General features: G+C 39.1%; 1 protein-coding gene across 4 annotated transcripts in view; it reads right to left on the bottom strand.

Moving 5' to 3' along the window:
* Positions 1–3175: 3175 nt before the first annotated feature.
* The window catches only part of ELF2 (E74 like ETS transcription factor 2), a 36658-nt gene continuing 24569 nt past the window's right edge, over positions 3176–15264 (bottom strand). For all 4 annotated transcript variants that reach the window (XM_048303375.1, XM_048303376.1, XM_048303379.1 and 1 more), the window contains 6 exons: positions 11316–11429; positions 10177–10350; positions 9141–9227; positions 5839–6031; positions 5104–5457; positions 3176–4870 (listed from right to left, as the gene is read on the bottom strand). In XM_048303375.1, coding sequence (XP_048159332.1) covers positions 4243–4870; positions 5104–5457; positions 5839–6031; positions 9141–9227; positions 10177–10350; positions 11316–11429 — 1550 coding nt within the window. In that variant the 3' untranslated portion in view covers positions 3176–4242. The remainder of the gene's footprint in view (positions 4871–5103; positions 5458–5838; positions 6032–9140; positions 9228–10176; positions 10351–11315; positions 11430–15264) is intronic.

Below are 15264 nucleotides of genomic sequence, written 5' to 3'. Positions count from 1 at the left end.
GATAGATGTTCACTGCTTCATCTCCTTAAAGGGTAATTCTGAAGGCAAGGAGGGGTGGAATAACTGAAAAGGCTGGGGACTCTTCCCATCTCAAGGCAATTCTTGATACTGTCATACTCAGAAAATCCCTGCTATAGCCCAACGGTGAACCCTTTCTGCTGTATTTTAATAAAAGGTAGACAGCCCACAGAAACTAACTGGTAAGTTCTCAGGCAGCTTCACCCTTTTATTCCAGTACATGCCATAATTTATTTTGCAGACAGACTCTTTTGGAAAACTTAAATGGATTATTGCTCTTACTTTGATACAGCAAGAGGCAAGCCTGCAGCACTGAAATACTTTTGCCAGCTATAAATATCAGTACACTAAATATTTTTCAGAAGAAGCAGAAAGGATATTTTTTCCTATGTAGCAGTATGACTGAGTAAAAATGTCTTCCAAGCTCTTCTTATGGCTGTACACCTTATAAGCACATTAAGGCTAAAAAAAGTCTCCACAGATCCCTTATTTTCATCTTGAATACAGGCTGCCTTAGCTTTAGCAGTGACACTTTTCCCTCATTCTCAAGCAAGCTGCAGGAAGAACTGACCCATTTGTTTAATTTGCTGAAAGGCAAAAGCTGTTGCAAGCTTATTAAAACACTATCTCTTGTGGAGAACAATTAGATTCCAAGTACATAGTGTCACTTGGATCTTCTTAATAAGCTTAACACCTGCTATTTGAACTGTCTCTACAAGGCAGAATTGCACTTAGCTTGTTCTGGCAGCAGCCAAGATCCCTGCTGGACATGTGCTGAGTATGAACTGAGGCTTCAGGCACCTCTCCATTTTCTCAACTCCTGACTGCCCCTGGCTCACTCATCCCTGATCACCTCAGGTGTAATTCTCCAAAGCCCTAAAATTGATGAGATCAATTAGCAGAGCATCCCAAGACCTCAGCCTTCCTTTCAGCATGCTTTACCCAGACAACTTGAGTTGTGTCAAGGCCCAGAACCCTTCACTAGGAAAGATGTGCAAGAGAGAGCTAACAAAAACAATGGTCTCTGGAATGGGATTCCCCTTTCAACTTTTCTTATTTTTGGTACTCGGTCATTTACTCTGAGTTGCAACTCACAGTTAAGATTTTTTTCCCCTGTGGATTACACAGCATCACCCTTTTCATTCTGTAACTTAAAACAGTGGATTTGAAAAGTAAAAATATTTGTATTTATCTGCAAAATTAGTGATACCATGACTGTATATGTCTCAATGCCTTCTGTGTAAAGCGTGCTCACTTCACGCATGTTTAATTCCACCCACACATCTAAGAGTTACTGCTTGCCAAGGATGAGTTAAGCCTGGACTCTTCTACATGAGCCACCAGCTTCAGATGTACAAGGGAGTCCTGCTTTCACACATATATAAAACAGGTTCTTCAACGGGATTGCAAAAGTCTGGCAGTATAGCTAGATACTAACTGTTGAAATATTCTAGTGTTCTTTTCATCTGTTTCAGATGTTACAAACCTGACCAAAGCTCCCTCATCCCGAGGTCACATCCTCCAATACCACCAGTAAACACATACTAATTTACACAATCAGGTTAAGTTCCCTTTCCATTTCAGTTACAGCACATCCTCACACAGAGATTCTCACAGCACTTCATGAACTCCTGGTAAATATCCTCTGGCAGCCAGTATCATGTGCCACTCACTGGTGGCCAGGGGAAAGAGCCAAAGGACCATCACCAGTTCCGTGGCAAGATGCAGCAGTGGCATCTCAGAGCTGGCTACGAGCTGACTACCCCACTAGTAGCGGAGATGTGTGCACCTTCATTCCTCTAGTCTTTGCTATTACATAATGAAGTCTTGGTATTAAGAGGAGGTTATCAGGTGGAGATCCTTATCTAATTCCAGGAAGATAGTTTGTCCCCATTTGACTTCCAATGTATCTAAATTAGGTGTTGGAAAGGTCTTAATTACAAATACTCAACATAGATATTTCACGCTCTGAGATATAGAAACTCTTTCAGATGCAATCAAGTAATAGCCGCTTAGAAAAGGATTTCTTGCAGACTGGACTTAAAAATGTAGTTTTAAAAAGACTTGTTTCTCTCTTCTTGTCTGACTCAGATTTGTTTCACCTGCCTCTCTTTACACTGCTCCATTTCCCTTTACCCAGAACATTAGTGCCTCCCAGACTGCCAAATTAATTGAGTGATTGCCCAGCTTCCCCTACTTCCCTTTCCTACATCTTTCTTAGAAAAAAAAAAAAGTCCTCTTCTTTCTCAATTTCCTTGCCTGAAGGCTCTTTGTCCTCTACCCCGTGCCAGAAACACAGTTCATGTGTAGGAACCTTTGATTCTTTGGGTTGCTGCAAGTGGAAGGGATTGCTGCCTTATACACAATCTTTTATCTGCTTCAGCTTTATTTTGTTCTTAAACTCCACTTCCCTGCTTAGGAGTATGAAAAAGAATACTTTTTCCAGAAGCCTTTCATAGTCCCCCACATGCTGGCCTGGCTGTATGGAGCTATTTCCACATTTCTTACCAGTTGAAGGGAAGAATGGGCCTTGATGCTAGGACTCTACAAGTAACTTGATTCTCAGCATGTAAGTATTTAATTCTGGTGTCTTTTAGCGTTACAGAAGACCTCAGTTCCAGACATCTGTTAAAATTGCTCCTCCAGACATGAAGTACTTAGATGATCATTTAGACTTCAGTAATTTCAAGATACCCAAGTTCCTGCCCTGAAGACTTTCCAGGGCATATCACTAGGAACTGGGGGTCCACTGGGCACCTGACCACCCAAAGCCTGATGTGCCAGTGTGGTCCCTGTGAAAACAAGGTAAGCTACATTTCAAGCCATGCACATGGACTGGAAATATGGAGCTAATATCTGGTGTAGCTGGAGGAGCAGCTAGGTAGTTCACAGAGCTCATATGTGTGCTCACCATGCTGAAAAAGTGGAAGAACTAGACTCCTGTCAGAAGCTACCTCATCAGCTACAGCAAGCTTCACAGGTATTTAAACAACTGAGTGAGTGAGCTGGTCAGCCCTTTGAAGCAGTGAGGAGTCCCAAAATTTCACACTGTATCATCTATATTAGAATAAATGCCTGGAAGATTTCAAATAAAAAAAGAAGGTTAACAGGTTAGTAGAAAGGAAGAAGGAAAAAATAAAAAGCAGACCAAACACCATTAAATTTTCTTTCTGTATTTCAGTAAAACCTACTTGAATACACTTTTGAAACAAGAGTACAACAAAATAGAATATACTTCAAACGTTGAATATACAAACTATTATAGTTCGTTCTGAACACTGGTACTTCCCTCTTAACTTCAACTAAAAAAAAATGTACAGGTTTAGAACTACCTGACAAAAGCTCATGCTGGGTGTGACCTTTGAAGTGAGAGTAGAGCTGAAACTGAAATGTATGCACAGATGTCAAGGCTAAGTGAGAGATACAGGCATGGTACAGCAGAAGGCAGAAAACCTGCTGCTACTTTGTCCACGATTAAGAAATTTAGACAGACTTTTAACTACCATACAAAATATGTTACATGTCATTCTATAACAATACTGTGCTAGGTACAAGGTCTTTAAAAAATTTGTTTTAATAAAAAAAGCTTTACACAAACAAGCCATTAGCTTATTTCAAGAAAGATAACTGAAAATCAGTCTAAGGCTTTCAATTTGAACCTGCTTAAGCTGTATGATACAAAAATCCCTCTAGGCCTCTGTCTTCTTTTAGAAGTTCTTTAATCTCCTTTATTTCACTTCCTACAATACCTAGTAGCATAGTTTTTCACATAGCACCAGTTGAGTACTGTGGGCACACAGTAGTAATCGCTGGTATGCAGAAAAAATACATCAATTTTGCCATTTGCGTAACAATGAAAACTAAAAACCAAGGCAAACCTCTCACACAGCTCTCTCTTAGTGTTTCAGGTCTTAGTGTAACTTGGTAACCAGTAGCGTAGTGAAATTGTTTGGTCCCTTTTCAGCCCCTCTTTCCTTCTCCATAGGTTCAGCTGTTTCCCAACTGGAAGAGGCAGTTTTTAACTGCATATCAATGTGGTTTAATTCCCACTGAAACACAGGAAAATAATTTTTTTTCCAGTAAGTCTTCAACATATGCATGTTTATTAACATTCCAAAACTCTCCTTTATGACTTGGTGATAGCCATCTACATCCCTCCCCCAATTATGTCAGTATATTCAAAACCGTAACAGTCAGAAGTCCATGCTGGAAGAAACCTATTCTTCATTTCTCGCATGTGATGATTCCTTCTGTTTTCATTGTTACAGGAAGGGCAATAGCTGAAGGTGTGCTAACTACTACTACGTGGGTCACAGTCTTGCTTCCATCTGCTGGCTTCTCTTCTTTTACCAGCTGCAGTGTTTTCACTTCACATTCCTGTTTTGAAGCTGCTGTGTCCGATTTAACTTCTGGACCTTTGAGAACTGCACTAATCACCCTGGGAGGAGTCTGGCCAGAGGTCTGCTGAGCAGGCATCGATAGTCTCATTACTGGTGTCCCATGAGCTATGGACACTGGGGTTAGTGCTCTAACAGCCAATGGGGCTCCCACAATGTTGATACTTCCTGACCCAGACAGGCCCGTTTTTGTTTGCAACTGACACTGTGTGAGTTGTGTGGCAGGGATTGTGATGATTTTGGCGGGCTGCATTGTGATTTTGTCTCCATTTTCAGCAGAGGCTGGCATCACAGTAGGGATTGTCTGGATTACTACCTTTGGAGTTGTTGCTGTGGTTGGACTTGTGTTGGTTATTAACGGTGACCCTGCATTTACTGACTGCACTGCCACCGTTGAGATTTTCTGTCCCAGAGAGGTCATGACAACGGGCACTTGCATTGCCACACGAACAGTCCTACAAAATAAATGTGTGTGTTTAGGCCAAAACACAGGGCATCCTTACAGATGACAAGGACAGACAATTCTAAGAGAGACAGATTTTCAGTTGGTTCTGAAAAAAAACTAAACCAAACCATATCACAACAAAAAAATGAAAAAGCCAAACCAGCAAGCAAAGAACCTACTCCCAAACCTTTTGCACATCTAGCAATAGGACTTTGGAAATTTAACAGCCCCATTAACACAAACCTGGGAGGTGTTGTTGCTGGGACAGTAGCAGTGGTAGTAGAAGGACGAGATGAGGATGTGTCATGAGCTGATGAGGCAATATTCACAACTCTGGTGACTGCTTTTTCTGTTCTGGTACAGCTTAACTGAGAGGAATTTTTTCCTCCACGTGCAGAGGGTGCTGCTTTTAAAAGGTTTTCTGCAGATAAAGACACTCTTTCCAGGGACTTTTCATCTGTAGATATTGACAAATCCTCATTGCAGGACTCACTTTTGTCATCATCTATGACAACTATATTTTTTGGCATCTCCTTAAACTGATATACAAGCCTCTGTCCCTCAACTTTTGCCAGGATTCCTCTTTGATAGTAGTATCTGCAAGGAAAGTACAATTAAGTAGTAAGCAACATAGTGACAGATTTTAAAGAAAATCTCAATCTGTGCTAACAAGAAAACCTGAAGTAATCACAGTAAAATCTATGATAAAAGGAGGTATGGAAAGAAGCTGTGAGAACACACTGGCAAAGGATCTGAGGGATCTACCTGAAAAAAATCTGACCTTTCAAATATATACTTCAGAAATTAAAATTGCAAATTTATTGGTAACATAAAAAGTTATAGGGACTGCAAGACTGAAGGCTAAATCTGCAAGAGGGTAAAGTTTTTAAAATTTCAGAACGGTTATATTTCTATGGGCAAAATTAAGAATCAGATTTTAAACTGTAGTAGGTAACTTCAGAATCTAAAAATTTTTACCTCAGAGCTCTTCCCATAGTCTCATAGTTCATGTCAGGTTTGTTTTTGTGTTTTCCCCAGAGTCTGGAGACAGCTTTTGAATCCACAAGTTTAAAGATTCCCTTCTCTCTCTGAGTCCATTTAATATATCGAGGACATGTATTTTTGTCCTGAAGAAGGTCCAAAAGGAACTCCCATAAGTACGTTGTATTTCCTATAATCAGAAAGCATTCTTGTGTTAGAAAGCCACTTTTAAAGATAACAGAAAGTTCTCCATATTTAGGTGACTCTTCATGACCTGCGTTACAAACAATGTTACACAGAGGATGTAACCAGCATATATTCATTCATTCTGTTAAGTTTACTGACATTTCCATAAATATTTACATTCTGAAAGGAGTTGATCCAAGTGATCTTCTATACAGCACAGGAGCCTGTTCAACACCCATTCTTCAGTTCTTGAAAAGAAGTATGGGAGGGTGTTCCAAGTCAGTACCTATCTATTCAGCAGGACGAGCACTCAGAATTTTCTTCTCATATTTGATTAAACAGGGCATGAAAATGCCATTATATTTTATGACACTGAAGGACAGGAGAAAATAAATACGTAATTTTTAAAAGGCATACAACCTGCAGCAACAAACCATCTCAACTGTGGTTAAGTTTGTCCAGCATCTGGGGCTCTCACACTAACTGGTGACAGCCCCATGTTCTGATCCTTCCCAAATATGTTGTGGAGTGACCAACATCCTTCTAGGTGCAAAGCCAGTCCAACTTCTTGAACAGGGCAGAAATCCCATGTACTCTTCTGTAATCAGGGGGTTATAAAATGAAGTCAGGCTAAAGAATTTAATGCACTTGTCAGGTATTCAAGAGGTGTACCATCTTCACTGGAGAATCCCCAAGAAGGGGTTTGTGACAGTGACTATCAGGATGCCACAGAATGTAACACAGGGTCTGTCTGCATTCTGACCAGACCATGTGCATCTAGGAAAAGAGGAAGAGATGCCAAAGAAAAAGAGCAGATCACATTCCAATTTGTACAGCTGGGGAAGACTCCTCAAGTTTCTGAGAAGGGAGAACTAAGACAGATCCACAAGGACAATTACCTCAGAACATTAATAACAATTATTTACCTCCAAGGACATGGACCAAATTATATTTTTGTGTGTGGGTGAAAAAAGGGCAATAATTCCTGAGATTTAAAGCCCTAGCACAGCACTTGTTATGCCATGCAAAGATAATTAAAATAAATTAAGGCAGATTGAAGACCACTGTTGCAGATTTTGAGAAGTCAGCTATCTTTGAAAACCTCAAAGGATAGGGAAGATCACAGGTTCCATCTTCCGGAAAAACACCTCAAAGATAAAAACTGTACTTTACAATGGGCTCCAAACAACACTAAGTTGACTACCAAAACCCAACTAGATTTCAGAGATATTTGAATAAGACCTATGTGAGGAACCAGTCAACAAGAGAACTCAAGAATTTTTAAATCATCCTAGATTTTAGGGAATTAATCCCTGGGGTTTTATTCCTTAGCTCCTTAGAAGGAGAATTTCTGGGTCGACCACCAAATGCTGTAGGTCTGCAATAGATATTTTGCAACAATGTAAGTGGGCTTCAGGATTAGAAAGCAAACAGGGACTTCAAGAGAAGAAATAAACTGTAGGACACAATTAAATCAGATTTACAGCTGCCTCACTTTGCACCAGAAAGTACCCAGAATGCACAAAGGAAGGAATGCCAACAAGGGATCCCCTTTCCAAATGTGCACCATCTCCTCCTCCATGACTTAATTCTGATAGTACTGAACTGCAGAATAATACCTGGTTTTCCAAAAACATGCTGCATATGAAATAGCCTACCTTTGCAAGTAATTTTTTAAAATAAGTAACAAAAATTAAATCCAGTTAACAAAATATTTTGCAGGACATCAAGAACAAAAATTAATTTATTGCAGTTGTAGTATAAAATATGGAATGAGATACTTCAAGAGAAAAAGAGACATATGTAGGTCATTAGGAAGGGCCATAGAAATAAAATAAATTTAAAAGAAAGCTAAAAAGTCCCCCAAAAACCACAAAGCAGTATCATCTCCCACTTCATAAAACAAGAAGCTATAGAGTTGAAATCACCAGCACAAAAATGAAAACAGAGAGAAATACAGGCCTCCCTTTTCAAATTATTTGTGCAGGAAACTAAGACCTGGGACAACCAGAAAGTACTATTCAGGTCATGGAAAGCTGTAATACTAAAATGTGAAATAGAAAGAAAAGTAAGGGTTCAAGAAGGCTACAAGAGGTATTTTTCAATATAGCAGATACAAAATCTGTCATCTCCACTGAAGTCCACTGCTACACCAAATCTGTGGGCAACTGTGGGCACTGCAGGGAAGTTTAATTAGAGTTTGCACTGGTTTCCATGAGCAAACATCTCCATGAAGTCATTCTTCCCTGCCCTACTGACATGATGACTCTGGAGCTCTAGCCAGATAAGGTATTATGTGAACAGCAGAGACCTTGCTTTCAAACAAATCTTAAAATAATAGAGGAGCTCTTTCAGCTAGCATGTTGCCACTCCAAGTCACTAAACTTTGTTATTCCCAGCTATAGCAACATCTCCAAACAACTTTTCAGTGCACTAGGTGGAGAAGAGATCCAGATTTTTCACCTGTAGCCAGGGGAAGAGCTGATACGCTGCATGCCACCTCAAAGGTAACCTGTGAGCAACTGTCCCAATCTGTCTTCTTGCTGAATGAATAGTAGGGGCTTGGAGTTCAAGAAAGGAACCTCTATTTATCAGGAGAAACATTAGGGAAGTAGAACTCTCCTGCACATAATCCTCCACTCAACCAATACAGAAACACATCACCATTTATTTTTCCCCTTAAACTAACTGGAACCTATTAGTCAAGGAACTTCCCACTGAAGTTTGTCAGTCAACTAAGAAATCGTATTTCCAACAATCACCTTTCTAAATGCTCATGTGCTGCCTCTACTTGAGAGCAAGTCTTACAGCAGTAGCTTAAAGAATTGTATGTGTAGCACTAAGCTGATACACAACACAAAAGACATCACACGTCAATAACCACAAAGCAAAGCAAATATAAAGTGGGAAAGCCTATTAACTGTGGAGGGTTCTAGAGGAGACTCCTAGAGCATACATCCTTGTGCTAGATCTTGTACAAACAAATTTGAAGACATTGAATAAAGTCAGTACAATCTCATCCATACAATTTTTAAAATCTGTAAATTTCCTGTGATAAATACCATACACATACCCTGCTTATTTTTAAAGACTCAATAAAAGGAAAAATATACCTTTGCCTTCTCTAGGTTTCTTCTTTATACCTAGATCTGGAGACCCATCAGATAAAGATGATTGCTGGGTCTTGGGTTTACGGCCAGCTGCACATAAAACATGGGGAAAAGGAAGTATTAATCACATGCAGAGTAGAATTTTATAGTTTGCCTTTGCTGAAAAAAGCAGTCTGTGTATTTTTCCCCTGCTGTTTCCTTGCTAAAGGTATGGATAAACTTAGATTCTTAGATTACTACTGCACTTCCAGTTTAATTATCCTTGGGTTGCTTACTTCATAGGCAGATTCAACTCAATTGCAGACAAGTTAATGTGCATTTTTATTAAATCTAAGACTCACAGATCTTGGATTTATATCACTTTATCACTACATTGCACTTGTTTCCCTCTAAATTACAAGTATATATACCATCTCAGCATGTCTGGAAACTCTATTAAATCAATATTCCTAAAGTTATGAACTGTACTGATGCCTTTAACAAAACTGCTAGACTAGAACAACATTACCAGGTGCCAACCTCTCATTTGATAGCAAAATGCTTAGAAACCAAACACTGTTCTGAATTGTTTCTCCTCCAAGACATGCCAATTAAATGCAAAAGACAAAAATTTCACAAAGATCTTACAATGATTCTGTAAACTGACTTATGTTTTTTTAAGTTAGTATTTACCCTGTTGCTTCATTGCATGAACCCCAAGTCTACCGTCTCTCCAAATATATCCATATTTCAGACATCAGTGGTTACCCACCACAGAAGTCCTCTTTGAATCCTCTATCCATCCTCCACTTTGTGTTAAAATACACAACACAGACACCATCTTCCTTTATGGCTTGTCAAAGCTCATTCTCCTGCTCCTTCTTTTTTCTTGTTGCAGACCCATTTTCTAAGAACTCACATTTCAGACTCCCATCAATCTGTTTGTATGAGCAAAGAGATCAGACCATCCAATGCATCCTCCCCTGTATCAACTGTACCATCCATGGCAGTGAACAACAGAAGTAAACATGAGCTTGCTCCTATGAAAAGCTGTATGTACCCTTTTTCTTTTTCATTGGTTCATGGATATCAGGGGAAGTTGGAACAGAAGATACGTCCATTTGTTCAGATTCCTCTGTTGATACTTCCACCACGGTTTCTGTGATCACATCAGGTCTCATGGCTGCATGGATAAATTCTGGGGTGGACACACAAGGAGGGACAAAAACTTCCACTACAAGAGAAGAAAAAAAAGAGTATCAGATGAAGTTTCTACCTAATTATTTTAATGTAGCTTACATAAAATTATTTTAAACAAAGCATATGCAATGGTGTAGCAAGTTTCTGCTCCAAAATCCTGTCACCTTGAAAATCAATCCAACTCCCCAAAACATGCACACTTGTCAGTAGTTTTAGGCAAAAAAAGGTATCACACCAATATTCTGCAGAACTAAACTCAACTTTAATTTAAACAAATTAGAGCTTCATCTTTGATCATTACTCTGATCTCCATTTCCTATTTTGTAGTCTTTGCATTTCAGCTTGACCATTTCATCCAACATATATTAAGTAACTTCAGAAGGGACACCAGTTAAAGTAATCATCAGCATTAAGGTTTGGTTTTTTAGACTGTTAACACTTTGCAACACATTGTTTTCAGGTATGCTTTCTAAAATAGAAAGATGAATAGAAATACTTTTCCCTTAAAGTAACTATTCTTGCAATCTAAAATGTCAGATTCACAGAACCCAGAATGGCTGGGGTTAGAAGGGGATCTGGTCCAACTCCTTGCTCAAGCTGGGCCACCTAGAACTAGCTGCCCAGGATCCTGTACTTTTTAATATCTCCAAGGATGGAGTCTCCATGGCCTCTCTGGTCAATCTGTGCCAGAGCTCTGTCACCTGCACAGTGAAAAAGTATGCTGTGATGTTTAGGGGGAAAAATTAATTTTAAATATGTAGTTACTCAGCTATCTCTTTCCAACAACCCCTCTCAGATAAATTATTTAATCTGTAAGTATATTTGTTGCAGGGTGGAGAAATAATGGAAAACTCAAAACAAATCAGTAGTTTTTAAATATGAAGGCAATTGTTTTAAACAGCATACAGCTCTCCACAGACATAGGTTTCCCACTTTGCTTGTTTTACTCATTAGTAGGAGGAGAAATGGCTCCCAGAGCAGAGACTGTGGCTGACATACCAGGACTCCTGGCATCTCTCAGGCAGGTAGGAGACTCCATATGAAGCAAGGCCTCTGCAGCTTCAATTGTCTTATCTGTGCAGTGCACATTACTGCCATGAACTGATGCTTCCACTGCAGAAGGATACAAAAAAATGTATGAGAACAGGTTACTTATAAAAGTCCACATGTATCCCTGTACAACTGTACTTCTCTAACATGAAAAACACAAGATTATCAGATGTCTTCACACCTTTTATACCTTCCCATCAACAGAAATATTTAGGGAAGACACAAGACAAGCAGAACTGACACTGCTCCTAAAGGACACTGACCTAAAGGTCACCTCTCTTAAAATTTTCAGTCTATTGGATAAATATATACATATATGTATCTATGTATGCATATATATATATATATAGATATGCATACAGATATAAGATTAATTTCTAAAACATAAATCCTGTTTTGATTTCTGACATTCAAAATAATTGTGAGTTTGTTTTAGCAGCTTGGTTGTTAAAAAAAACCACAAAGCACAACAAACAGTATAAAGGGTGTGCTTTTATGCAAAAACTAAGGGAAGAAGGTAAAAGCAGCTCTTTTTTCAAGTTCTGAAAGTTTAGGAAAACTAATTAATCAAAAATAATGCAACTTCAAGAGAGCACAGGTAAGTTTGATGCAGTGCAGATCACAGCACCTTGAACACAGCAGCAACACTAAAAAACCCCCAACATATCATGTAAAACTACAATTCTATTCACAGCTAACTCCATATTCCTCACCCTTGTAAAGGTTTTGAAAAGTGGTGACTGCAGAAGCACCTGTTGCCCATTATCCACACTCTGGCCAAGGTAACTGGCTCTCTCCAGTTGCTCTTTCCATTTATGGCCATCTGCTCTAAGCTAAACCACTCCAGCAAGGCAGCCAGCAACCAGGAGAGCTATCTTTAGCCTAAGCAGAGTCACCTATCTCCAGTATCACAGAACTAAAGAGGATTTGGGAATAATTCTCTATGAAAACTTCGAGGCACCTATGTTGTTACTGAAAACATCTAAGAAATAACTCAAGGTTTGTTTAGTGAAAAGCAGGGAAAAATAATGCCAGAGCTGCTTCTGACTTAAGGAAACACCAGATACACACTGATTCCCTGCAGGCTCACAAGGGTGTAAAAGCCTTCCAGCATACTGCAGTTTTTTCAAATCCAGGGATTAAAAACTTGAAAAACCTACTAGCCAGCAGATTAAACATATCTGAAAGTGGATGAAATGTGGAAGATGCACAAATGCAAAATTACGGGTGACTGAAAGTTCCTGCTGAACCGGCCTGCTGCCCACCTGATGTCTGGTTGATGGGATTCCCACCACAGCCTATTAGCTATGGCCTGGGATGCTATTTAGAGGGCTTTATCTTTTGGAATAGTAGATGCCTGTTACAGCTGACATTCCAACACTGCTTCACCCCAGGCTGTGAACAATAAAAGCCTACCTAAGAGCACAGGAAAATCAGGAAAGGGTCTTTACTGTGCACTCTGTTCTTTGGATAACCAGTGGCAACCAGCACGAATTTTGCACTGTGAGCCCTTTCCCCAGCTCCAAACCCTGGATGCTCCCCATGCTCAGCCAAGTGTTTCCTTCCCAAACAGCTGTTTGGGCATATCCAAAGTCAGAGGCTGACCACCTGCACTGTAACAGAGTGGCCCTGCAGGAAACCCTCTGCCTAAACATTTCTCATTCTAAATAAAAGTTTCAGTTGCACAGAAATTGATGACAAAGTTTCCCTCATCTACCTCATAAAAATTTTCACTGATTGATTATCAAAATACAGGAACAATATTCAGATAGTCGTTAAAAATGTATCAATTCTACAACAGTACTGAAATTAGAAAGTCTGAATCAGTATTTAATATGTTGTTATTCTAATGCATGCAATAAGATTCAAAGCATGTCAGCAAAGCTTCTCTAATCAAATAGCTGCTTCTGTGCCATTAGGTTCAGTATAAGAAGGACTTTCGTAAAGAAGTTGACAAATTTCAATTGTAAGAGGGTACTGAATTCACTATTCCTAAATGCTTAAAAGTATACAAAATTTTCCTACAGGGAACAGTTTAGATGCTGCATCACAACTAAGAGGTACTTAGCAGAGGACAGGAACAAGGCAAGAAAGACAGCAGAAAGCCATCTATGTAGTTTTCCAGTACTAGGGCATTCTGCTGAAGGACCAGAGTGGAGAGAAAGGAAATACAACCAGCATTAGGGACTAAGACTGCAAAACCGTAACAGCAGAGCAAAGGAGTCACTCGACCTCTCCCCTAAGCAACCCTTCCATTTCCAATAAAAACAGCATTATCTACTCCACAAAAGCCTCTGACGCTGGAAAATACACACTTCACAGATGCTTTTCCAGTGTGAGCTACTTGGGACTCCACTAAAACTGTCACCTAAAAAATATCAAGCAAAAAATAGTAACACTTCTGGCTTTGGCTCGAACAACACATGCTGTCTGTCTATCATGACAGCTAACAAACTAACCTAACATTGCCAAAAGGACAGCTATTAAAACACTTACTAAATTCAGTTCTATTACCAAGTTTCAAGTCTTCCCAGTTAGCTAATTGTCCTTTAACCAGTACATGGTTTTAGCCTCAGAGGAATTTATTTGGTTACCCAATGAATATCATGAGTTTGCATTTGCTCACAGGCAATGTTACTGCGCCAATACAGTAGGAAGAAAAAAGCAGAAATTTGTACCTCAACACAAATTTATGTAAAGTATCTTTCTGACACACTAGAAAATGTCTAACAGAAGACGGTATGTCAGAATGCTCAGATAGAAGACATGATATCGAAAAATACAGATAAAAAACACATCATGAAAGATGAAGTAGGGGAACAAGCTCTCGCAGAGAGGGGATGGGACCAGAAAAAAACCAGGCGGCTCTTCTTGCAGATGACTTGATCAAGTGTCATCAACTAAATTACATTTGTATCACAACACTTGGTAACACTTCTCACAATAAAGATGGGGCTAAAAGCAAACCAAAGGAGTAGGCTTCCACAATTAAAAAAACCACAACTTTCCAACACTTTGATACACAAGTATCACAATGGGCAGAAACATTTCTAATCAAAGACTGAAGTGTACCACCCATTTCTCTAAAAATGCCCAATTCTATTTCTATTAAATTTATGCTATCAACTATAAGCAAGACCCCAAAGCTAAAACAGACCGTACTGTTTGAGTAAACGATGTAAGGTGTAGCTGTTATATTATGCAATCATTTCAGGAAGAACTGTCACTTGCCCAAATGAAGCAAAGTAGTTTATGTGGATGACAGTAAATTTTCCAGACTTTGGTAACTGAGTAGCATGAGAACTGCCATTTACTGATCGAGAACACATCAGAGCTAATACCACCACTTATCTTCCATTCTTTTAACCCAAATCTCATCTTACTGCTTTTATGACAGAATCTAAGTCCATGGCACTTTATTTTAAAATATTTCATTAAAAATTTTTTATCTATTTACAAAAAAAAAAAAAAAAAAAAAAAAAAAAAAAAAATCTTAGAAAACAATTTCAAATCTAAAGTGTAAATAGATAACTAGGCTAGTTGATGTCTATCTTCACTGTTGGCCTAATGCCTTCTAGCTCCACTTTCTACCCAAATAGTGTGTACTATAGATTATTCAAGGTTCTCAACAACTGTTACAAAATACCAACCTTGGTAAAATTAAGTCTGACAGGGCTGTACTTCAGCTTTACAGAAAAAAAAAGTGGCAACATATCCATTTGGAACAAAATTAATGAAAGAAATTTATGAGATGAAAAAAGCAGACTGAAATTTTCAAAATGGTACTCTTTTGCACTGCAGTACAGCTCTCCTCTCCCCCCCTTCAACCTGAAGTGCTATCAGTGTCTGCATTTACAAGGCCAACACTTAACTGTAGCACCTGCAATAGCTTACCCTT

Source organism: Corvus hawaiiensis, chromosome 5 (genome assembly GCF_020740725.1).
Source record: "Corvus hawaiiensis isolate bCorHaw1 chromosome 5, bCorHaw1.pri.cur, whole genome shotgun sequence".
Taxonomy (NCBI): domain Eukaryota; kingdom Metazoa; phylum Chordata; class Aves; order Passeriformes; family Corvidae; genus Corvus; species Corvus hawaiiensis.
This window is presented reverse-complemented; position numbering and strand designations above follow the sequence as displayed.